This window comes from Monodon monoceros, unplaced genomic scaffold, assembly GCF_005190385.1.
Source record: "Monodon monoceros isolate NGI ecotype Baffin Bay Population unplaced genomic scaffold, NGI_Narwhal_1 Super_Scaffold_6, whole genome shotgun sequence".
In the NCBI taxonomy this organism is placed as follows: Eukaryota; Metazoa; Chordata; class Mammalia; order Artiodactyla; family Monodontidae; genus Monodon; species Monodon monoceros.
The window spans coordinates 74,705,850-74,732,197 of NW_021703783.1; the positions used below are offsets into that span (position 1 = coordinate 74,705,850).

The 26,348-nt window shown below is 36.4% G+C and overlaps 1 protein-coding gene across 2 annotated transcripts in view; it reads right to left on the reverse strand.

The window, feature by feature from the left end:
- CEP83 (centrosomal protein 83) overlaps positions 1–26,348 on the reverse strand; it is a 111,476-nt gene that overhangs the window by 61,262 nt on the left and 23,866 nt on the right. Inside the window, exons 1-3 of one of the 2 annotated variants that reach the window (XM_029204894.1) lie at positions 5,993–6,479; positions 5,565–5,837; positions 4,981–5,131 (exon numbers count right to left, since the gene is read on the reverse strand). In XM_029204894.1, coding sequence (XP_029060727.1) covers positions 4,981–5,131; positions 5,565–5,737 — 324 coding nt within the window. In that variant the 5' untranslated portion in view covers positions 5,738–5,837; positions 5,993–6,479. Of the gene's footprint in view, positions 1–4,980; positions 5,132–5,564; positions 5,838–5,992; positions 6,480–26,348 lie in introns of those variants that run through there. The other variant, XM_029204892.1, reaches the window with a different exon arrangement.

Below are 26,348 nucleotides of genomic sequence, written 5' to 3' on the forward strand. Positions count from 1 at the left end.
GGTTACCAGAGAAGAAGGGGGTTGGGAGGTGAGCAAAATGGATGAAGGGGGTCAGCTGTATGGCGATGGATGATAACTAGACTTGTTGTGGTGGTAACTCTAGTGTATACAGAGGTTGAACCATAGTGCTCTACACCTGAAACTTAAATACAAAAAAATTTTTTTTGATTTAGCAGACATGTAAAGAAGCCTGAAAATACTACCCACAATAAATAGGAAAAGAAAATCAACCAACCAACACCAACCCAGAAGTGACAGAGATGCTAAAATTAGCAAAGACATTAATATAGTTACTATAACTAAATTCCACATAAAGCTACAGTAAAGATTGAACAAGGAAAATATGAAAAAAATCAAAATTGGACTTCAGGATAAAAACTACAATTTCTGAGATGAAAAATGCACTATGAAATTACTGGCAGATTAGACACTGCAGGAAAAAAGATCAGAGAACTTAAAGACATGACAACAGAAACTATCCAAAATGAAACAAGGAGACAAAAAAGATTAAAAATAAACAGGGATTTCCCCTGGTGGTCCAGTGGTAAAGAATCCGCCTTAAAATGCAGGGGACACGGGTTTGATCCCGGGTCAGGGAACTAAGATCCCACATGCTAAGGGGCAACTGAGCCCGCACGCCACAACTACTGAGCTCACACGCCTCAACTAGAGAGCCTGCATGCCGCAAACTACAGAGCCCACGTGCCACAACTAAAGAAGAGAAAAAGCTGCATGCCACAACTAGAGAGAAGCCTGCATGCCGCAACCAAGAGCTCATGCGCCGCAATGAAAGATCCCGCGTGCCACAACTAAGACCCAACAAGCCATATATAAATAAATTTACAAATAAACAAACAAACAGAACATCAGTGAGTTATGGGAGAACTTTCAGTGGCCTACTAGCAGAGTCCCCAAAGGAAATCAAATAGGAGGCAGAAAAAAATACTGATATAAAATATCTAAAATTTTTCTAAATTTGATGAAAACTATAAACCCACAGACTCAAGAAGCTCATTAAACCTCAAGCACCAGAAACATGAAGATATGTGCAAAGGCAGGTCAAATTACTGAAAAGCAATAAAGAAAAAATCTTAAGAGCTGACAAGAAAAAAACACACTAGATAAAGAGAACAAAGATAAAGCTAACAACAAATTTCTTATGTGACACATAAGTGAGAAGACAGAAGAGCAACATCTTTAAAGTATTAGGGGAAAAAACTGTCAATCTAGAATTCAATACTCAGCAGAAATACCTTTAAACACCATTTCTTACATATACATACAAAAGCTGAAAAAATTCTCACCAGTATTTCTGTACTATAAGAAATGTTAAAGTCCATAAGATGGAAGGAAAATGATACTGATGGAAAAATGTATCTACACAAAGGAAAAAACAACACTGCAATTGGTAACTACACAGGAGTCTTGTGATCAATGAGGTCTCTGATAAAGAAAAACATTTATGGTTAGAGATGCTTATCTCATAAGAAACTTATTAACAACAAGCACACACATTAAAAAATCTATCTTCCTCCCCTCTCCCTCTCTCTCAAAGCTGACATACACCAAAGACATAGAATTAGAGGGTTAACTCAATGTCATATTAGGAGGAAATTATGCTGTGTCTTAGATTTCTAATGAAATACTGCCACTACTTGTCTGAAAAGAAACTTAAAAGAATGCTCTGTCATACAACCGTCTGCGTGTCATTACCTATATTAAATATATAAAAAATCTTCAATACTCCAACATTTGTCATATTAATAATACAAAACAATATTAACGCATACATGTGGAATCTAGAAAAATGGTATAGATGAACCTATTTGCAGGGCAGGAAAAGAAACACAGATGTAGAGAACAGATGTGTGGACACAGCAGGGGAAGGGGCGGGTGGGATGAATTGGAAGATAAGGTTTGACATAAATACACTACCATGTGTAAAACATGTGTAAAACAGATAGCTAGTGGAAACCTGCTGTATAGCACAGGGAGCTCGGCCCGGTGCTCTGTGATGACCTAGATGGGGGGGAGGGGGGGGGGGGGGAAGGAGGTACAAGAGGGAGGGGATATATGTATACATATAGTTGATTCAGTACATTGTACAACAGAAACTAACATAACGTTGTAAAGCAATTATACTCCAATAAAAAAAAATAATAATAATACAAAACAGACCAGTATTTTTCAAAGAATATTTTGATTTAAGGGGGCAAATATTGCTGTGCCAGAGATTTTTAAAAGATTAACGACAAGCTGAGTATTAAATTTTGCTCTGAGCTTCCTAGCAGCCAAAGAAAATGGTAAACATACTGGTTTACACAGTTTTCATTACCTGGCACAAAGAAAGCATATAAATGTTTGGCAAAGTAATTTTTTAAAATTTTTATCAGAAACATATAAAATGACTCCCATATTTTTAAAAAAGGTTTTGCTAACATGTTACATAACAACAATGTAATAGCTAACTTGTTCTAACCACTTACGACATCAAAGCACCGTACTAATAATTTCTAATCATTGATTCATTGCAACTTTACACTCATCCTATGAGCTAGGCACTGTTATTATCCCCATTCACTACAACTGCACAAGTGATGCAGAAATATTCTTTAAATGAATGTCTTTTACATTGTGTTTCTATGAAGCCAAAGAGATATTAAATTCTAAATCTGAAAAGGCATTTTGCAGGTAGACAATACATGTGTATTTTTAAAATAATCATCTTTCATAAAACCTTCATTGAAGTATTTCTTGCTGATTTTACTTTGCTGAATTTACTTAACTCACAATTTGTACAAATTGCAAACACCCCCTGAAGCAAATAGCTAAACTGCTTCAATACATGTATTTATGTATAAATGCTTCTTTCAGTTATTTCTGCCAGGTAAATATCACATAGAAATCAGATATGTTTATCTTGAAAAACAGAAACTTTAACAGATAAATTTTATTTATCAGCAAACATTTGGGAAGTTATCACATGAAGAAATATCCAGAGTTATTTTGTGTACGTCCAAGGAACACTGCAATAACCAACAGGGAGGCTACAGGGAAGATGATTTCCTTTCAATATGATAGAGAAAATGCTTAACATCCTCCAATCCATAAATGGAAGTGTATCACTTTACAATTCACTAGGTTCTCTAGCACTGAAAGCACTGAAGCACAGAATGAAGAGCTCTGTGTCATAAGAGTTCCAAACGGGAATTCTGCTTTGAAATTTATTGCCTCACAGTTCTGGAGGCCAGAAGTCCAAAATCAAGGTGTCAGCTAAGTGTTCCCTCTGAAAATTGTAGGAAGAACCCTTCCTTGCCCTGTCCTAGCTTGTCTTGATGTGCTGGCAATCCTTGGCATTCCCTGGCAGCTGCGACACTTCAATCTCTGCTTCTGTCATCATAGGACGTTCTCTCTGCTCCACCACCACCCATGTGTTTCCGTCTCTATGTCTTTTCTCTTCTTCTTATTAAGGACATCAGTCATATTATATTAAGGGCCTGTCATACTTCAGTACGACCTTATCTTAACCTAAGTAATTTCATCTGCAAAACCCTATTTCCAAATAAGGTCACATTCTGAGGTACTGGGAATTAGAACTTCAACTTATCTTTTCGGGGACACAATTCAACTCATGACAGATATGAAAGAGAACTAGATGATTATCAACTCTAAGATGCCAAGGCTCTAGATACCTATGAGACAACAAGTGCAACATTATATGAATAGAACAATTCCAACTCGCTCATTTATTCTACTTATTCATGTCATTCATTTAACAAATACTTGCTAGGCACCATCCTGAGCACTGGAGACACACTAAAAAAAAGTTCCTGCCCTCATGGAGTCTGTATTCCAACAGAATAAAAATTGCCATCATTTATGAGTAGCTACTATGTGCCAGACACCGTACTGAAAATATACAGGTTATAATCTCATTAGTCCTTACAGCAACCCCTGTTAGACAAAAACCTTTATGCCCTTTATCACGTGAGAAAACTAAGGAATAGAAACATAGCTATTTGTTGAAGGTCATCACCTTCCTGGTGAAATGACCCTTTTTTTTTGGTTATAAAACCGTTCTTTTTATCTTTAATGATACTCTTTGTCTTGAAGTCTATTTTATCTGATATTAATATAGCCACTCTAGTCTTCTTAGGCTATTTTGCATGTGCTTATTACAAATAAGCATGTCTACATGTTACTCTCAAGAAACAGTGATTACATCTTCAATGCCTGAAAAGAATACTTTGAATACCTTGGGTTTAGTGCTCACAGACTGCATTCATATAGGCCTCAATTTTTGCAAAACAAATTAATCCACCAATTCTAAAGGTTTAAATTATATTTCCCTCTTCAACTCACATTTCTGAGGTTTTTATTTGTTTAAATGTCCTAAATATGTATACGTAGGAATGAAACAGTAAACATGGTGGAGGCTCCAACCCAAGCTTAAGCGGTGGTGTTTCCAACAATGGAAGATTTCGAGATAATACTGAATGACAAACTCCTTTAACACTGCTGTCAAAAGAATACATAAATTGGACAATATGCCACACTGGATGACTTGAAAGATGGCTTTTCACTCTATCAACCCATGACTCCAATATTAATAATGCCTTATTGTAACAAGCACTAGATCAGTACTTAAATCCAATACACCTTTATTTTTAAAGATATTTTTAAATTGTGAATTTTTATCAATACAAACTGGCCTTTCCTCCATTTATTCTGAAGAGTGAGATATTATTTAAATCAGAACAGGAAATATAATACAAATTTACCTAAAATAACAGTTTTGTGGCTAAACCCTACAGGGTAGCTAACATTCTAGAGTATATGAAAGAAGATTAAGTTATACCACCTAGAGATACAACAAAATATTCATTAAGAATATAGGGAAAATTTACCAAATTTACCAAAATTATTTATTTCCACTAAATATCTGACTATTTTTATACTAATTTGAATATATTTTCTTACCTGCAGCTTCATTTCTTCTAAGTCTTTAGTTTTCTCTACTAATTCCCCTCGTAGCTCTTCAAGCAGCAGCTGAAATTTTTCCTGGTGAGTTTGCTTTTCATTTAATAGGCGCTTGAGCTCATTTTGTGACTTTATGTACTCATCCTGCAACCTGATTTTTTAAAACGAAGAATTTAAGTGTATCCTTTGCTTTCTAATCGCATTACTTTATGTGAAGTCAACCAACACTACAGAGCAAGATCAACATCATATATTCATTAAACTTACAAATACAATTGCTTTACAGTTTCATTTATTATTAACATTGTAATTTCTGAATGCAATTTTACTTTGAAGGGAAAAAAAACATATTTAGCCACCTAGATACATTTAATTTTACATGTCTTGCTACTTTCAAAACAAGACTTTTACAAATTTATAATCCACTTGATTTAAAGAAAATTTACTTGTATTTTAAAAGTTTTAAATGTATATTGTATACTGCAAAATAACAAAATTATACTGTATGTTCCAGAGCAAACATTTAGACAAAATAAAAAATTTTAATCAAGCCTCTCACTTCCAAATTTAAGTAATTTATTTACCTTGTGTGTTCAGCTTTCAGAGTCTGATAATTAGTTTTATGATGTTCACATCGTAACCGTTCATCAATTAACATTTTTTGGAACTCAGATTGAGAACTTGTCAGCCCACTGTCTCCACCAGGAGGAAAAATGGTGGGAAAAGTGTCCATATTGGTAAGTGAGCTGACAACCATGTAAATGCAAGTCTTGCTTTCTTATTGTCTTAGTTTTCTTTTCAAGAGTATTTTTCACTTTCTTCGTGCTAAGACAGAATCTCAGGAGGCCAAATTACACCTGAAGAGAGAAATAGACTTAATTAGTGATCAGTGAACTCCTTCAGTATTATATACTTTTTATCACATATTATTCTCCTTATCATTTCTATAACAAACCCAATTTTCAGATTTTTTCGGTTTTTCATAAAATTCAAGAATAAAGTTGAATCATACCTTAAATCTTCTTTACTTCCATGCAGTTTCTGTGCCCATCAAGGTCATATCTTCAAGTATTAGCCTAACTAGATGTAACGACTCTTCCAGTATAGGTAGTCCCAGGGTCACAAATCACCAATGTTTCCTGAAGTTACTGAGGTAAACTTTAAGAGTGGATTCTGGTACGAAATTCATACTCTGAAACCAGGGGAAAAGCTATTTGGAACTTGATAAGTGGCTGGGGAGAATCACAGTCTTCACAAAGATGGCCTTCAGCATGTAATTATGGCTGTAATTAATGCTACAAAGGATCTTTTATTTGACACAAGGTGACTGCACCCAGGCTGCAGATTCAGAGAAGAAATCAGTCAACATATAAATATTGATCATCTATGTATTATGCACTGTGCTAAGAACAGGAAAGTCAATCACCTCAGCTATCCCCAAAAGCACCAATCCAGGATTATGAAAGTAACCAAATGTTTGCTGTATCTAGAAGTAAAAAATGATGACACAGTGTTCTTACTGTAAATAATTAAAAACAAAAAATTTAATCAAAACAATTCTGTCCCTTTTAACTTCATTCATCTTTTTCAAAACTATTATATATATTTTTTCCTAACAGTACCTCTCTTAGTCATGGGTAATTATGAATTACCTTTTCTTACTACAAGAGACTATCTTTAGCCTACACAACCCCACCATTAAATTACTGAGTCTTGCTTGAACTACATCATTTCTGATAAATTAATGTGATGTCTACGTATTACATAAGAAGATTTTTAAACTAAAATTGAGGTTGCTTTGGTTTCCTGCTTTATCTATTTTAACAGAGGGGTAAAAGTCCTTCAAGGACACTTTACTCCTTGTTCTTCGGTTAAATGTGCACAAGGATTCAACCTTTGCAAATGCAGAGTGCACTGTTTGTAGTAGCAGCTGCCACATTATCCTGTCAAGAATATACATTTGCCATGGAATTAATAAACTGGATCATAAAAGTGGCATGTAATTTTTTTAAATTAATTTATTTTATTTATTTATTTTCAGCTGTGTTGGGTCTTCGTTGCTGTGCGCAGGCTTTCTCTAGTTGCAGCAAGCAGGGGCTACTCCTCGTTGCGGTGCATGGGCTTTTCATTGCAGTGTCTTCTCTTGTTGTGGAGCACGGGCTCTAGGCGCATGGGCTTCAGTAGTTGTGGCATGCGGGCTCAGTAGTTGTGGCTCGCGGGCTCTAGAGCACAGGCTCTGTAGTTGTGGCGCAAGGGCTTAGTCACTCCGCAGCATGTGGGATCTTCCCAGACCAGGGCTTGAACTTGTGTCCCCTGCATTGGCAGACGGATTCTTAACCACTGCACCACCAGGGAAGCCCTGGCATGTAATTTTGATTCTGCTCTTTGATGCAAATTAATTTCTAAGAGACAGAAACATACAATAAACATATCTAATACTTTCTAATAATATCACCAAAAGGCATTATGAGGTTTTAGTTTTAATTAGCTAAAAGCTTACAAATCAAGAGTTACCCTTCAGTCCTACTACTAGTGAAAGAAAGATTTCCAAGGTAAAATGAATATCTTTTTCCTCTGTATTCCAGTTAACTTGACAGTAAACATTCTCACTGACCCCTACCCTAAAATGAGAGTTAAGTCCTCACAGAAATAAAATTTACAAAGACCTGAAAGTTTCTGGAAAATAAAATTAAAATGATTTATCTCCTTCCCTCCTGGCACTGAAATATTCACTAGACGTACTTTCCAGGACTTCACTAATTTCAGAATATCCCTTTCTCAATCACCACCACCATTACCTCATCTCCAATTCTAGTTTCTATGCAAGCATATGTGTACTGCCCTCTTGTATTTTCCCAAACCAGGAGGATTTCTCCTGTCCAAGTTGATGTTTGCAATTTCATTACTTTTTAATATGTTAATTTTTTGAATAATAAAGCTAGAATATACCAACACACATCACCAGTAGGTACCACACCCAAATGCATGATATACTTTCCCCTCATACCACAAAAAATACGTTAATTTGCGTGCATGCGCGCGCGCGCACACACACACACACATCTATAGTAAGCTTTCTGCAAAGTTACCTGTATCAAAATGATAAATCTGCTTATCCCCTGACCCAATCCTAGGAATTTACTCTATGACAATAGCTGGATGAGTACCCAAATGTAATTACCATATAAGAATTTTCTTTGTGACTTTTTTTAATTAAAAAAATGAAAAAATCAGAAATAAGCTAAACTTCCATAAATAAAGGTTTATCTATACTATACATTAAAAAGGACAAGTTAGATCTGTCCCCACAGCATGGTGAAGAGTATAAATGACAGATACACACACACACATATGTTTACATACACATAAAAAGAGTCAAGTAGTGGTACACCAAGCAGCGAATAGTGGTAACTTCTGGGGAAATAATAATGGGGGGACTCCCTGACAGGAAAACTTGCACCTTGCACTTTCAACATTTTACTGTTAAATTTTCTTTTTAACAACTACAAACTGCTTTTCAGATAATGAACAATTCTATCACCCTGTGTTCAAATTATCTTAAACCAAATTCATTACCCTTACTTTCAATCTACCTTCAACATCCTTACTTTCCAGCTTCTGATATTGACAGCAGTATTATGCTACCATTCATCCACACTTACAACCTCAAAGTCTTCTCTGCTTTCTCTCTCAACTTCCCATGTATGAACAACAAACACTCTTTCTTTAAAATGCATTCCATTCTCTCCATTCCTACTTAACCACAAAAAGTCAAGCTTGTATCGTCTCGTAACTAGACTATTAGAGCTTTTTATTATCCCTGCTTCCAATATTTTCTCTCTCTAGTCTACCCTCCAAACACTGCCAGATTAATAGTCAGAAACTGTTATTTGATTTCTCATTCTCACTCAAAAGCTCCCATATATGAGACAAAATCAAAACACCCCAGTCTTGCAAAGCACTACACAATCAGTCCCAATCTACCTTGTGTAATCTCATTTCCTACCATCTGCCAAGAATATTCTACTCCAGCTAGCCCCGGAATAAATATGCACATCACACCTTTGTTCACACAGATTTTTGTCTTAGTTTGTGAACCCTATACTAATGAAAATGGACTCTAGTATGCACGATAATCACTAACTGTTCTCTGTTTCTGTGATGACTGAATATAAATAGGCTTAAACACAGTAGTTAGATACTGGAAAGAAATCCTTGACTCAAAGTTATGAGCCCCTGGGTTGCATTTGCCAATAGCCTTTTCCACAATTTTCTCCTCTAGGAATAGTTAAGAATTACAGAAAACTATCTGCCAATTTGTGTGAAACTAACCAAGGTCAGAATTAATTTTTTATCTGTTTTCAAGTACTCTGCACATATAACATATCCAGTTCTCTAATTCAGCAGTAATCAACTTATCAATAATAATCTTGAAAAATATAGTATGGTAGTCCTCCAAATAGATATCTAGTGTCATAGGTAGAAAGGCCTCATAAAATAATTCTTTCTCTGACCTTCAAAAGTGGTCCATCATTCTATATTCAAGGTTACAAAGAAAGAACTTCTATTTTTTTATACTAATTATATAAGGACGTTTTAAATGGAAACGTCCTTAGCTAAAAATGGAAAACCCCAATTCAGTTACCATATAATCTATCTCTTATACCAAGAAATCTGAAGACAGTCTTCTTTTACCAGTAATAGAGGATTAAGTAATTTGGATCAAGCCTCCCTCTAAGGACAGCAAGAAAAGCTGGATACATACTTTTTTTAAATCAGCTTGAAGACACTGGAAAACAAAAGAATAAATATTTACTGAGATGGGAACGGGGGAAGAGATGGATGCAGAAAGATGAGACTGGCACTTGGAACCACCCTTCCCCTAGAGGTATCTGCCAATTCCAGAGAGGTAGCTGGGAGACTGAATGCCCTGGGACAGTCTTTAAATTCAACGAAAGATATATTAAGTCAGCAAGGAGTGGAGAAGCCCTGGTGAACACCCTTCATTTCGGATAGACTTCAAAGGCTGCCTCTTAGGAATAAGGGTAATGCAGAAGAAAGATATTAGACTAGACCTCAAATTGCTCTAAAAAATAAATATGTGACACATACACACATGTAAAAGTCCATGGGAAGATAAGGCAACATGAATTAAAGCTACAGAAACAACAGACGATAAGCAGACACACAGGGTCTCACTATTAAAGAGTCATCAGACAATGGATCTAAAAGAATTTTTTTAATTCTAATTGTGTACAAGACAATAGAAAAGAAGGTTGAGAAATCTGGGAAAGGATTAGAAACCATAAAAAGAAACCAATGGAAACTCTAAACTTGAAAAATGTGATAACCAAAATTAAGAGCTCAACTGAGTGGGTAAACCAGCCCAGATTAGACATAGTTTAGGAAGTAATTGGAAGACAACTTAAAAGAATATGTTCAAGAAAAAGTAGAAAGATAAACAAGGATGGAAAATATAGAAAAGAAGGAAAGAAATAGAGAATAAAGTTAAAACGTCACTTTAACAGACATGAAATTGGAGTCCCAGAAAGAAAGGAGAGAATAGAGCAGAAGCAATACCTCAAAAAAAAAAGAAACAAACCAGTCTGACATCATCCCCAAACGGAGGAAAGGTATCAATTCTCAGATATAAAAAGTCATACAGGGACTTCCCTGGTGGTCCAGTGGCTAAGACTCCACGCTCCCAATGCAGAGGGCCCAGTTTCAATCCCTAGTCAGGGAACTAGATCCTATATGCCACAACTAAGAGTTCACATGCCGCAACTAAAGATCCCGCAGGCCGCAACTAAAAAAATAATATTGTGTATGTTGCAACTAAAGATCCCACGTGCCTTAACTAAGGCCCGACACTGCCAAATGAATAAATACCAAAAAAGAAAGTCCTACAATCCCCAAGCACATAAATAAAAAGAAATCCACACCTATGCACATCACATTAAGACAGCTAAAAACAAAAATAAAGGGAAGATCTTAAAATCAGGCAGAAAGAGACAAGGTGCCTGTAAATAAGAGCAACAAAAAGACAGAAGTGACTTCAACAGTGAAGGCCAGAAGACAATGTACAGTGCTGAAAGAAAACAACTGCCAAACTAACATTCGATAAATACAGCAATACTACAACTTTGAAGAATGATGGTAAAACAAAGACATTTTCAGAGAAAGAAAATAAATTCATCCCTAAAGATGTACACTAAAGAAACAGTCAAGGACTTTTCATACACAATGAAAATTCTTAGATGTGAACTTGACAATGCAGAAAGGAAGATTAAAGGAAACCATAAATATATGCATAATTTGAATTGAATATTAATTGCATAAAATATCAATAATAGCTTTTGGGATTTTAACATATACTGACTTAAAATACATGATATAAATGGTATATAAGACAATAAAGGTAGAATTACAAGTGCAATAGAGTCCTTTCACTGTATGGGAGAAGAGTAAAAGTATCAATTAACATTCTATTTTGATAAGTCAACAATACGTATAGTAAAGGAAATGGGTTGGCAAACTTCACTCCATGGGCCAAAGTTGGCCTGTAGCCCTTTTTGTATGGCCCCAAGCTAAAAATGTCACCTACTTTTTTAAGAGTTAAAATAAAAAGAATGAAAATAGATGTAAAAATCCTCAACAAAATATTAGCAAATCAAATACAGCATGTTTAAAAAGAAGTATACACCATGACCAAGGAGGGTTTATTCCAGGCATGCAAGGTTGTTTCAATATTCAAAAAAAATCAATTACTATAATCCATTACATCAACAGGCTAATGCAGAAAAATCACATGATCATATCAATAGATGCAGAAAAAGCATCTGACTTCTTGCATCTGACAATCCAACACCTATTCATGATAAAAACTCTCAACAAATAAGGGACAGACAGATACTTCCTCAATTCGATAAAGAACATCTACAAAAAATCTACAGCTAACAGCATACTTAATGGTGAGAAAAATAGCATTCCCAGTAAGAACAAGAACAAGCAAGGCTGTCCCTTCTCACCACTCCTTTTCAAAACTGTAGTGGATGGCACTCAGCTAACACAGTAAGAAAAGTTAAAGGGATAGAGGAAGAAAAGGAAGAAATAAAACTTTGTTTGCAGATCACATGCTCATCCACGAAGGAGAGCCAAAAGAGTCAATTAAAAAAGCAATTGCCCTAGGGGCTTCCAAGGTGGCACAGCGGTTAAGAATCCACCTGCCAATGCAGGGGACACGGATTCGAGCCCTGGTCCAGGAAGATCCCACATGCTGCGGAGCAACTAAGCCCATGCGCCACAACTACTGAGCCTGTGCTCTAGAGCCCTCATGCCAGAACTACTGAAGCCCACACGCCTAGAGGCTGTGCTCTGCAACAAGAGAAGCCACCGCAATGAGAAGCCTGCACACCGCAACAAAGAGTAGCCCCCGCTCACTGTAACTAGAGAAAGCCCAGGCGCAGCAAAGAAGACCCAAAGCAGCCAAAAATAAATAAAATAAATTAATTTTTTTAAAAAAGGCAATTCCCCAAACTAATAAGCAATTACAGCACAATTGCAGGATAGAAGATTAATATACAAAAGTCACTTTCTTCCAACAGCAATAAACAAATGGAATTTGAAACTTAAAACAATACCATATACATTAAAACCCCCCCAAAATGAAACAGGTATAAATCTAAAAAGATATGTATAAGACTTACGTGAGGAAACTGATAAAACTTTGATGAAAGAAGTCAAAGAATAAACAATAAATTATTTTAAACATCTTTACTGGAATATAACTACTTTACATTGTTGTGTTAGTATCTGCTGCATAACAAGTGAATCAGCTATCTGTGTACATATATCTCCACATCCCCTCCCTCTTGCGTCTCCCTCGAACTCTCCCTATCCCACCCCTCTAGGTGGTCACAAAGCACTGAGCTGATCTCCCTGTTTTGTGCGGCTGCTTCCCACTAGCTATATATTTTACATTTGGTAGTGTATATATGTCCGTGCCACTCTCTCACTTCATCCCAGTTTACCCTTCCCCCACCCCGTGTCCTAAAGTCCCTTCTCTATATCTACATCTTCACTCCTTTCCTGCCCCTAGGTTCTTCTGAACCACTTTTTTTTTTAGATTCCATATATATGTGTTACCATACTGTATTTGTTTTTCTCTTTCTGACTTACTTCACTCTGTATGACAGACTCCAGGTCCATCCACCTCACTACAAATAACTCAATTTCGTTTCTTTTTATGGCTGAGTAATATTCCATTGTATATATGTGCCACATCTCCTTTATCCATTCATCTGTCGATGGACACCTAGAATGCTTCCATGTCCTGGCTACTGTAAACACAGCTGCAATGAACACTGTGGTACATGACTCATTTTGAATTATGGTTTTCAAAGGGTATATGCGCAGTAGTGGGATTGCTGGCTCGTACGGTACTTCTATTTTTAGTTTTTTGAGGAACCTCCGTACTGTTCTCAATAGTGGCTGCATCGATTTATATTCCCACCAAGAGTGCAGGAGGGTTCCCTTTTCTCCACACCCTCTCCAGCATTTATTGTTTGTAGATTTTTTGATGATGGCCATTCTGACTGGTGTGTGGTGATACCTCAATGTAGTTTTGATTTGCATTTTGCTAATGATCAGTGATGCTGAGCAACATTTCATGTGTTTGTTGGCAATCTGTATATCTTCTTTAGAGAAATGTCTATTTAGGTGTTCTGCCCATTTTTGGATTGGGTTGTTTGTTTTATTGATACTGAGCTGCATGAGCTGCTTGTATATTTTAGAGATTAATCCTTTGCCTGTTGATTCATTTGCAAATATTTTCTCCCATTTGGAGGGTTGTCTTTTTGTCTTGTTTATGGTTTCCTTTGCTGTGCAAAAGCGTTTAAGTTTCATTAGGTCCCATTTGTTTATTTTTCTTTTTATTTCCATTTCTCTAGGAGGTGGGTCAAAAAAATCTTGCTGTGATTTATGTCATAGAGTGCTCTATGTTTTCCTCTAAGAGTTTTATACTGTCTGGCCTTATATTTAGGTCTCTAATCCATTTTGAGTTTTTTTGTGTGTATGGTGTTAGGGAGTGTTCTAATTTCATTCTTTTACATGTAGTTGTCCAGTTTTCCCAGCACCAATTATTGAAGAGGCTGTCTTTTCTCCATTGTATATTCTTGCATCCTTTGACACAGATTAGTTGACCATAGGTGCGTGGGTTTATCTCTGGGCTTTCTATTCTGTTCCACTGATCTATATTTCTGTTTTTGTGCCAGTACCATACTGTCTTGATCACTGCAGCTTTGTAGTGTAGTATGAAGTCAGGGAGCCTGATTCCTCCAGCTCCATTTTTCTTTCTCAAGATTGCTTTGGCTATTCAGGGTCTTCTGTGTTTCCATACAAATTGTAAAAATTTTGGTTCTACTTCTCTGAAAAATGCCATTGGTAGGTTGATAGGGATTGCATTGAATCTGTAGATTGCTTTGGGTAATATAGTCATTTTCACAATACTGATTCTTCCGGTCCAAGAACATGGTATATCTCACCATCTGTTTGTATCATCTTTAATTTCTTTCATCAGTGTCTTATAGTTTTCTGAATACAGGTCTTTTGTCTCCTTAGGTAGGTTTATTCCTAGGTATTTTATTCTTCTTGTTGCAATGGTAAATGGGAGTGTTTCCTTAACTTCTCTTTCCGATTTTTCATCATTAGTGTATAGGAATGCAAGGGATTTCTGTGCATTAATTTTGTATCCTGCAACTTTATCAAATTCATTGATTAGCTCTAGTAGTTTTCTGGTAGCATCTTTAGGATTCTCTGTGTATAATATCATGTCATCTGCAAACAATGACAGTTTTACTTCTTTTCCGATTTGGATTCCATTTATTTTTGTCTGTGACTGCTGTGGCTAAAACTTCCAAAACTATGTTGAATAATGGCGGTGAGAGTGGGCAACCTTGTCTTGTTCCTGATCTTAGTGGAAATGATTTCAGTTTTTCACCATTGAGAATGTTGGCTGTGGGTTTGTCACATATGGCCTTTATTATGTTGAGGTAAGTTCCCTCATGCCTACTTTCTGGTGGGTTTTTATCATAAATCAGTGTTGAATTTTGTCAAAAGACTATTCTGCATCTATGGAGATGATCATATGGTTTCTATCCTTCAATTTGTTAATATGGTGTATCACATTTATTGATTTGCATACATGGAAGAATCCTTGCATTCCTGGATAAACCCAACTTGATCGTGGTGTATGATCCTTTTAATGTGCTGCTGGATTCTGTTTGCTAGTATTTTGTTGAGGAGCTTTGAATTTATATTAATCAGTGATATTGGCCAGTAGTCTTCTTTTTTTGTGACATCTTTGCCTAGTTTTGGTATCAGTGTGATGGCAGCCTCATAGAATGAGTTTGGGAGTGTTTCTCCCTCTGCTACATTTTGGAAGAGTTTGAGAAGGATAGGTGTCAGCTCTTCTCTAAATGTTTGATAGAATTCGCCTGTGAAGCCATCTGGTCCTGGGCTTCTGTTTGTTGGAAGACTTTTCATCAGAGTTTCAATTTCAGTGCTTGGGAATGGTCTGTTTATATTTCCTATTTCTTCCTGGTTCAGTCTCAGAAGGCTGTGTTTTTCTAAGAATTTGTCCATTTCTTCCAGGTTGTCCATTTTATTGGCATATAGTTGCCTGTAGTAGTCTCTCATGATCCTTTGTATTTCTGCAGTGTCAGTTATTCTCCTTTTTCATTTCTAATTCTGTTGATTTGAGTCTTCTCCTTTTCTTGATGAATCTGGCTAATGGTTTATCAATTTTGTTTATCTTCTCAAAGAACTAGCTTTTAGTTTTATTGATCTTTGCTATCGTTTCCTTCATTCCTTTTTCATTTATTTCTGATCTGATCTTTAAGATGATTTCTTTCCTTCTGCTAACTTTGGGGCTTTTTTTGTTCTTCTTTCTCTAATTGCTTTAGGTATAAGGTTAGGTTGTTTGAGATTTTTCTTGTTTCTTGAGGTAGGATTGTATTGCTATAAACTTCCCTCTTAGAACTGCTTTTGCTGCCTCCCATAAGTTTCAGGCCATCGTGTTTTCATTGTCATTTGCTTCCAGGTATTTTCTGATTTCCTCTTTGATTTCTTCAGTGATCTCTTGGTTATTTAGTAACGTATTGTTTAGCCTCCATGTGTTTGTATTTTTTAAAGGTTTTTTTCCCTGTAATTGACATCTTGTCTCACGGCACTGTGGTGGGAAAAGATACTTGATACAATTTCAATTTTCTTAAATTTACCAAGGCTTGATTTGTGACCCAAGATATGATCTATCCTGGAGGATGTTCCATGAGCACTTGAGAAGAATGTGTATTCTGTTGTTTTTACATGGAATGTCCTATAAATATCAGTTAAGTCCATCTTGTTCAATGTCTCATTTAAAGCTTGTGTTTCCTTATTTATTTTCATTTTGGTTGATCTGTCCATTGGTGAAAGTGGAGTATTAAAGTCCTATACTATGACTGTGTTACTGTCAATTTCTCCTTTTATGGCTGTTAGCATTTGCCTTATGCATTGAGGTGCTCCTATGTTGAATGCATATTTACAATTGTTACATCTTCTTCTTGGATTGATCCCTTGATCATTATGTAATGTCCTTCTTTGTCTCTTGTAATAGTCTTCATTTTAAAGTCCATTTTGTCTGATATGAGAATTGCTACTCCAGCTTTCTTCTGATTTCCATTTGCATGGAATATCTTTTTCCATCCCCTAACTTTTAGTCTATATGTGTCCCTAGGTCTGAAGTGGATCTCTTGTAGACAGCATATATATGGGTCTAGTTTCTGTATCCATTCAGCCAGTCTATGTCTTTTGGTGGGAGCACTTAATCCATTTACATTTAAGGTAATTATCCATAGGTATGTTCCTATTACCATTTTAATTGTTTTGGGTTTGTTATTGTAGGTCTTTTCCTTCTCTTGTGTTTCCTGCCTAGAGAAGTTCCTTTAGCATTTGTTGTAAAGCTGGTTTGGTGGTGCTGAATTCTCTTAGCTTTTGCTTGTCTGTTAAGGTTTTAATTTCTCCATCGAATCTGAATGAGATCCTTGCTGGGTGGAGTAATCTTGGTTGTAGGTTTTTCCCTTTCATCACTTTTAATATGTCCTGCCACTCCCTTCTGGCTTGCAGAGCTTCTGCTGCAAGATCAGCTGTTAACCTTATGGGGATTCCCTTGCATGTTATTTGTTGCTTTTCCCTTGCTGCTTTTAATATTTGTTCTTTGTATTTAATTTTTGATAGTTTGATTAATATGTGTCTTGGTGTGTTTCTCCTTGGATTTTTCCTGTATGGGACTCTCTGTGCTTCCTGGACTTGATTGACTATTTTCTTTCCCACATTAGGGAAATTTTCAAGTATAATCTCTTCAAATATTTTCTCAGTCCCTTTCTTTTTCTCTTCTTCTTCTGGGACCCCTATAATTCGAATGTTGGTGCATTTAATGTTGTCCCAGAGGTCTCTGAGACTGTCCTCAGTTCTTTTCATTCTTTTTTCTTTATTCTGCTCTGCAGTAATCATTTCCACTATTTTATCTTCCAGATCACTTATCCGTTCTTCTGCGCCTCAGTTATTCTATTGATTCCTCTTAGAGAATTTTTAATTTCATTTATTGTGTTGTTCATCATTGTTTGTTTGCTCTTTAATTCTTCTAGGTCCTTGTTAAACGTTTCTTGTATTTTCTCCATTCTATTTCCAAGATTTTGGATCATCTTTACTATCGTTACTTTGAATTCTTTTTCAGGTAGACTGCCTATTTCCTCTTCATTTGTTAGGTCTGGTGGGTTTTTACCTTGCTCCTTCATCTGCTGGGTATTTGTCTGTCTTCTCATTTTGCTTAACTTACTGTGTTTGGGGTCTCCTTTTTGCAGGCTGCAGGTTCGTAGTTCCCACTGCTTTTGGTGTGTGCCCCCAGTGGGTAAGGTTGGTACAGTGGGTTGTGTAGGCTTCCTGGTGGAAGGGACTGGTGCCTTGTGTTCTGGTGGATGAGGCTGGATCTTGTCTTTCTGGTGGGCAGGAACGATTTTAGGCAGGCTCTCTGCTAACGGGTGGGGTTGTGTTCCTGTCTTCCTAGTTGTTTGGCATGGGGTGTCCAGCACTGGAGCTTTCCGGTCATTGAGTGGAGCTGGATCTTAGCATTGAGACAGGGATCTCTGGGAGAGCTCTCGCCGACTGATGTTACGTGGGGCCGGGAGGTCTCTGGTGGTCCGATGTCCTGAACTCGGCTCTCCCACCTCTGAGGCTCAGGCCTGACACCCAGCCGCAGCACCAAGACCCTGTCAGCCGCACGGCTCATATAAGTGGAATCATACGGTATTTGTATTTTTGTTACTGGCTTATTCCATTTAGCACAATGTCCTCAAGGTTCATCCATGTTGTAGCATATGTCAGAACTGCCTTCCTCAGGAGTCTCCCCTCAACAGTCCACTTGGCCAGCGTGTTCCTCTCCCCAGCCTCACAGAAGTAACCTTTGTTCTCTGGGTTCCTTTCACTCTTTGGCCTTACTGTAATAGAGACTTTTCACACCTTAACTATTTTTTTTTTTGCTCTGGGTATCCCTCACAGCATGTGCTCTTTGCCAGTGGTTACCAATTTCCTTTACAGTTCCTGTGCTAGGCTCTGAGGAGCCTCCTCCCTCCCACCTCGGGGCAAAGGGCGGGCAACAATAAAATGTTTATATTCATGGATAGGAAGACTAAATATGGCCAAGATGTCAGTTCTTCCCAACTTGATAGATGAATTCTATACCATCCCAACAAGTTATCATGTGGATATCAAGAAACTGATTCTAATATTTATATGGAAAGGCAAAAGATCCAGAATAGCCAACATAATATTAAAGAAGAACAAAGTTAGAGAACTGACACTACCCAACTTCAAGACTTACTATATAAGCAACAATAATGAAGACAATATATCAGCCAAAGAATAGGCAAATGGATCAATGGAAAAGAACAGGGAGTCCAGAAACAGACTAAATTATAGTCAACTGATCTTTGACAAAAGAGCACATGCAAAAATAACACACATAAATAAAACGTGGATCTAGGCACAGACTTTACACCCTTCACATAATTAGCTCAAATGGACTACACACCTCAATGTAAAATGCAAAACTATCAAATTCTGAGAACATAGGAGAAAATCTACATGACCTTAAGTATAGCAATGACTTTTTAGATACAACACCATAGGCAAGATTCATGAAAAAATATTGACAAGTTAGACTTCATTAAAATTAAAAATTTCTACTCTACAAAAGACACTGTCAAGAGAATAAGAAGAGAAGCCACAGACTGGGAGAAGATATTTCCAAAAGATATATCTGATAAAGGACTGTTATCCAAAATATACAAAGAACTCAAACTCAACAATAAGAAAACAGCTGGATTAAAAAATGAGCCAAACATCTCACCAAAGAAAATATACGAAGGCAAATAAGCACATGAAAAGATACTGCACATCACATGTCATCAGTGAATTGCAAATTAAAGCAACAATGAGATACCACCACGCACCTATTAGAATGAACTAAACCCAAACACTGACAACGCCAAATGCTAGTGAGGATGTGGAGCAACAGAAACCCTAATTCATTATTCTTACCATACAATCCAGCAACTGCATTCCTTGGTATTTACCCAAATGAGTTGAAAACTTACATCCAACAAAAACTGGCACACAGATGTTTATAGCAGCTTTATTCATAATTACCAAACCTAGAAAGCAACCAAGGTGTCCTTCAGTAAGTGAATGGATAAACTGTGGTATATCCAGACAATGGAATATCATCCAGCCTTAAAAAGAAATGAGCCATGAAAAGATATGGAGGAATCTTAAATGCATGTTACTAAGTGAAAGAAGCCCATCTAAAAAAGGATACATATTGTAGGATTCCCATATATTCTGGACATGACCAAACTATGGAGACATTAAAAAGATCACTGGTTGCCAAGGGTTAGGGGAAAAAAAGGGATGAATAGGCAGAGCAGAAAGGATTTTTAAAGCAGTGAAACTATTCTGTATGATACTATAATTATAGAATACATGCCAATATACATTTGTTAAAACCCACAGAATGTACAACACCAAGAGTGAGCCATAATGTAAACTGTGGACTATGGGTAATAATGACATGTCAATGTACCACTCGGCTGTGGGATGTTAATAGTGCAGGAAGCTGTGCATGCAGGGGCAAGTAGTGGGTACATTGGAACCCTCTGTACTTTCTGTTTGATTCTGATATAAATCTAAAACAGCTCTATAAAAGGAATGAAGGAAGGGAGGGAGGGAGAAAAGAATACATAACAGAAACCATGCATGGCCTGAAGAGCCTACAATATGTGACTCTTCATAATAAAAGCTTGCGAACCTTTCTCTAGGATAACCATTAAAGAATGCTAAAAGGGTGGAAAAATTAAAATTACTCAAATACTCTAAAAAAGGGTTTCTCAACATAGAAGAGAAGTTTGGAAGGAAAAACATAACATAAAAACATATGACTTTTTTATAAGACAATTGTAAAACATAAGGGCACAGAAAGGTTGAGATAAAAAGAAGATAATACAAACATCAATCAAAAGACATGGTGGAACTATATTAATGTCAAATAAAGTTGATTTTAAGGCAAAATATACTACTAAAGATGAAGGAGACATTAATAATGATAAAAGGTTAAGTACACCAAAAAGATGTGACAATTTTAATTTATATACAGTAAATGAAGAGGTCAGAACTACAAGGAAAAAGAGACAAATTCACACTCTTAGGGGGAGAATTTAACCACTATTCTTGGTAACCAATAGAACAAGCAGAAAAAAATAGTCAGTAAGAATACAGACAATTTAAACAACACAATTAATCAACCTGACCTACTGACATATATAGAAATCTGTATCCCATAACTATAGAATACACGTTCCTTGTAAGCATACACATAACATTCAGAAATGACCACATGCTGGGTCTTAAAAATATCTCACATTTTTTAAAAAAGCAAACTTTTACAGAATATGTTTTCTGACTACAGTGCAATTAAACTAGAACTCAATACAAAAAGATAACTGGGAAAATTATATATGCTTAGAAAGAATACATTTCTAAATAACTTATAAACCAAAGAAAAGGTCACAATAAAAATTAGAAAATATCTAGAACTAAAGAAAACAGATTTAAACTTGAGGGATAAAGACATCTGCTTCCAGGAAGATGGAGCAGGTGTACATTTCCCTAATCCCACTAATACAACTAAAAGTCCCAAATAGTATATATATGACATACATAACATGACTCTGAAAAACGGAGACTAGAAGGCAGACCAGCCAAGGACCCCGGGACATAGGAACCAACACAATGGCGTGCTCCCTGGGTTTTCTTTTTCCCTCATTTATGCCCAACTTGGAACTGAAGAAACTGGCAGTGGGTTCACATACACCCCCCCCCAAAAAAAAACCCCTGTTTCTCTAGCCAAAGTAAGAAGAAAGGGGAAGCCCAGCAAGACAAAAAATTTTTAGACAGTAACAACTTACCACAGGCAAATACAACAGAAAAAGTTGTGGTTCCACCCCCATCCACGCAAGCAAAGGCCAAGTGGAGAGGCCAGGTTGTAATGAGTTACCCCAATACCCTACCTGGATAATCTACAAGCAGTAGGAAGTTGGGACTTTCATCTCTGCTGAGAAGTAATAAAGCCCCATGCTCCTGCAATGTTAGTGGAGACCACATGGGTCACCTGAACTTTCACCCCACCAACAGTAATAAGAATTAGCACATTCCTCAATCTGCTGAACTGCTGTCAGAGAAGGTCTAGTGGAGAGTAAGGGCTGGCACTACCACTCAGTAATAACAAGGCTACCCTTTCTACGGTGTCAGTAGAGACCACATGCGAAGCAAGAAGTCCTCGCCACCCAACAACAAAATGATGATCTTCCATAACTCGGGTGTCAACAGAGGCCAAATGGGAAAACTAGACTTTTACCCTCATCTGGCAATAATGAGGTAGCATTTCCCCCCTTTTCCCCCACCAGAGAGGTGTCACGAAAAGCCAGCTAAAACAGGTTTAAATAGGATCCAAAGTCTCATAACATAAAACCCCAAAGGTCCAGGTTTCAATAGAAAATCACTGGTCATACCAAGAATGAGGAAGATCTCAAATTAAATGCAAAAAGACAACTGCTAGATGCCAACACTGAGAAGACAGAGATGTTAAAGTTATCTGACAAAGATTTTAAAGAAGTCATGATTAAAATGCTTCAGTGAGCAATTACAAACAAGCTTGAAATACATGAAAAAAGAAAAAGTCACAGCAAACAGATACAAGTCTCAGCAAAGAACTGAAGATATAAAGAAGAACCAATGGAAATCTTAGAAATCAAAAATACAATGACCAAAATAAAAATCTAAGTATGAGCTCAACAGTAGAAATAAAGATAGACAAAGAGGAAAGAATGAACTAGTAGAACAGAAATTACTCAGCTTAAACAACAGATAGAAAATAGACAAAAATAACAGATGCTCAGGGACCTGTAGGAATAAAATAAAACGTCTACCATTCGTGTCATCAAAGTCTGATTCCATTTATATGGAATATCCAAAATAGGTAAATCCATAGAGACAAAGCAGATTGGTGGCTGCCAGGGGCTGGAGGGAGGGAATAGGGTAATGGGTACAGAGTTTTCTTTGATGTGATAAAATGTTTTGGAACTAGATAGAGGTGGTAGTTGTACAACGTCGTGATTGTACTAAACGCCACTGAATTGCACACTGTATAACGGTTAATTTTGTTTTATGAATTTCACCTCAATTAAAAAAAAACTTCAGCAAACTAGGAACTAAAAGGCACATCAATTTGATAAAAGGTGTGTTCAAAAAGAATACAGCAAACACCATGACTGATTTCAAAATCTTCAATGCCTGCCTTTGAGAATGCAATCAAGACAAGGATGTCCAATATCACCAATTTTATTCAACTTTGTACTGAAGATCTGGAAAAAGACAAAGGTATAAAAGGTTAAAAGAAAACTGGAAAAGGAAAAATAAAACTTTATTTACAGATGTTCTGATGGTGTATACAGAAAATCCAAAAGAATTTACAGAGAAATCATTAGAAAAAGCAAGTTAGTAAGACTGCTAAGTAGATTAACATACAAAAATTAATTGCATTCTACATACCACCAACAAAATATTTTAAAGACATTCTTTGTTTATGGGTCCTCTGGGTATTCTCTTTTGTGAAATGTTTATTTGAATCTTTTGCCCAATTTTTTCTACTATGTTTTTATGTACTAATGTGTAGGAATTCTTTATAAAATTAAAATCACAATGAGAAAACCAAAAAGGTTGATGGTAACAAGGTCAGAGAGAATGGGAAGCATGATAGCATATCCACTTTGGGAAAAAAGCAAGCATTATCTAAAGTTAAAGAAATGCATATATATTATGACTCAGCAATTCCTCTACTTGATATATAACTAACTGATATGTGAGTACAAGTACACCAAGAGATTTCTGTTGGAATAATACTGTTCACAGCAGTATTATTCCTAACTGAAACCTAGAAACAAATTTCCATAAACAGCTGAAGAACCAAACTACAGTATAAAGGAACTAGTACTATATGGCAATGAAAAGCTACAGATAGACTCTATATAGGTGGATATCACAAATACACTATGCAAAAGAAAGAAGGCACACACAAAAAAGTACTCAATTATTCCAAACAACTAAAGTTCAGAAAAAAATAAAAAACAGACAAAACGACAGTATTTAGAGAATACATGCTTGGGTATGTTTAGGTTGTGATTAACACAGAAAGTCAAGATAATGTTACCTGAGGAAGGCTGGTAGTGTTCTACTTCTTGATCTTTGTTGAGGTTACACTGTGGTTTGCTTTGTAAATCCGTCAGATGGACATTTTTCTGCCTTTTTTTATATGTATATTATAATCAACTTTTTAAAGAGGTCAAAATTTTCCACTTTAAAATTCAAAATTCTAAATTTTCATTCAAAAATTAGTCTCAGTATTATCGAGGACCCTGGTCTTTCCCATTCTTCTGCCAACATCCTGCTGTCTTAATTCTCCTCTCAGTTGTGAGGGTACCACAGTTTCAGATATCACATGGATACACAATAACGTGTAAAAGGACCATTTCTTCCACCAATTCTCGTTTATTTAGTCTTTTTGTTTCTAAAGTAAAATGTACATATAATGAAATGCATAAATTTTAAGTATACAATTCCATGAGCTCACAAAGGAAGAACCTAAGACTATTCCATTGTTTAAATATAACACATTTTGTTCTTTTACTGATGGGCATTTGGATTGTTTCTGGTTATTATGAATAAAGCTGCTTGTACAAGACTTTTTGTAGACACGTTTTCAGTTGGTGACAAGCGTAAATATATGAGTGGAATTGCTAGATCATGGAGTATATGTTTATAACAAACTGACAAATCTTTTTCCAAGTAGTTGTACCATTTTCCATTTCAATCAACATGAGAGTCGTTTCCTCCACATTTTTGCCAACATTTGGTGCTGTCAGTTGTTAAAAGACAAACTGAGGCACATTAAAATTTTCAAGAGTTTATTTGAGCATACATCCATTCCAATTGGGCAGCACCTAACCGAAAGCAGTAGGAGCACACCACCAATAGGAGCTAATGCAGAGGGTTTTACAGAGATGTGGAACCAAAGCAAGGAAAGCATTTGGTTGGCTACAGGTTGAGGAGTTTTCTTATTTGGAAAACCCTAGTTGGCTGTAATTGGTTGTTCTTAAATTTCACTTTCTGGGATTCAAGTGCATTGATTCTGGCTTAGGTTTTGGTTTGCTTACATAGGCTATCAAGGCATTACAGCCACCACAGTCTAATGGCCTCTTTAATTACTTTAACATGGTCTTTTTTTTTTTTTTTTAACATGGTCTTTTTAATTTTAGCTATTCTAGGGGATGTATCTCATTGCAGTTTTAATTTGCACTTCACTGAGGCATCTTTTTTACGTATTTAATGGCCATTCACAGATCTTCTCAATGAAAAGATCTTTGCTTTAAGAAGGATCACAACAAAGACTATCTACCTTGCAACTTACTAGAAACAAAACAAATTTTAAATTCATCTCAGTGCCCTGACTTACTGGTGGCTTCCTGAGCACAAACTGCTGTTTTCTACCTCCATGTCTTAGCAAATACTAATTTCCTTGCCCTGAAGGTCTTTTCTATCCCCTCTGCACTCTGATCTAGTGAATTCCCAGTCAGCCTTCAAAACCTTGCTCAGGAATGCATTACCTCCTCCACTAAGCATTCCCTGACTCTCCCAAACTTATTATGTAATTATTCTATCTTCTATCTTGTAATTTTTTAATATATGTAACACAGGCAATGTAACTTCGCCCAAGGGAAGAAAACCTGTCTTACTCATATTTATAACCCCCAAACCTAAAACAAACACAGGTACATACTGGCTCAAAAATATTAAACGAATATGTTCACCATTCTATGCTACTTTAGCCTCAATTCACTTCTCTCATCCATATTCAGTAACTGAGGCTTCTGTATTGGGCTGAATGCTGGCCCAAAAAGGTATGTCACTTCTTAATCTCTGTAACTTATGATAATGATATTATATGGCAAAAAAGGTGATTAAATTAAGGATCTTAAAAGGAGGAGCTTATCCTTGATTATATGGGTGGGCCCTAAATACAATGACAGGTATCCTTATAAGAGAAAGACTAAAGGAGGAGGCAACATGACCAAGAAGGCAGAGATCAGAGAAATGCAGCCACAAACCAAGGAATGCCTTAAACCACAAGCTGGAAGAAGCAAGGAAAGGATTCTCCCCTAGAGCCTTTAGAGGGAGTGTGGCCCTTGATTTCAGACTTCTGGACTCCAAACTGTAAGAGAATAAACTGTTGCTGTTTTAAACTACCTAGTATGTGGTAATCTGTTACAGTAGCCACAACTAACTAATACCCTGGCTCTCTCTTCAGTCTATTTTTTCATAATGAATTTTAGCCAGTCTGAAAATTTCCATCAGTTTAAAATTCTTACCACAGTCAGACTTTTCAGATTTTAGTCAGTCAATAGACAGGTATCAATTACTCACAGAACATCTAAATATGTATTAGGCATTTGAACTATATAATAAAACAAACAATTCCTATTGTGTGGAGTCTATCAAATAAAGAAACTCATAATGCAAATGTTTTAAAGTACACAATTCAAACAATAATGAAAGGTAAAGCAGATTATTTTGATCAGCCTGTTAATTAGTAAGCACTTATGAGATGGACTAGTCTCTGTGAAAGGCAATTTTTAAGACTCAGCATAACGCTTCTCCAAATACAT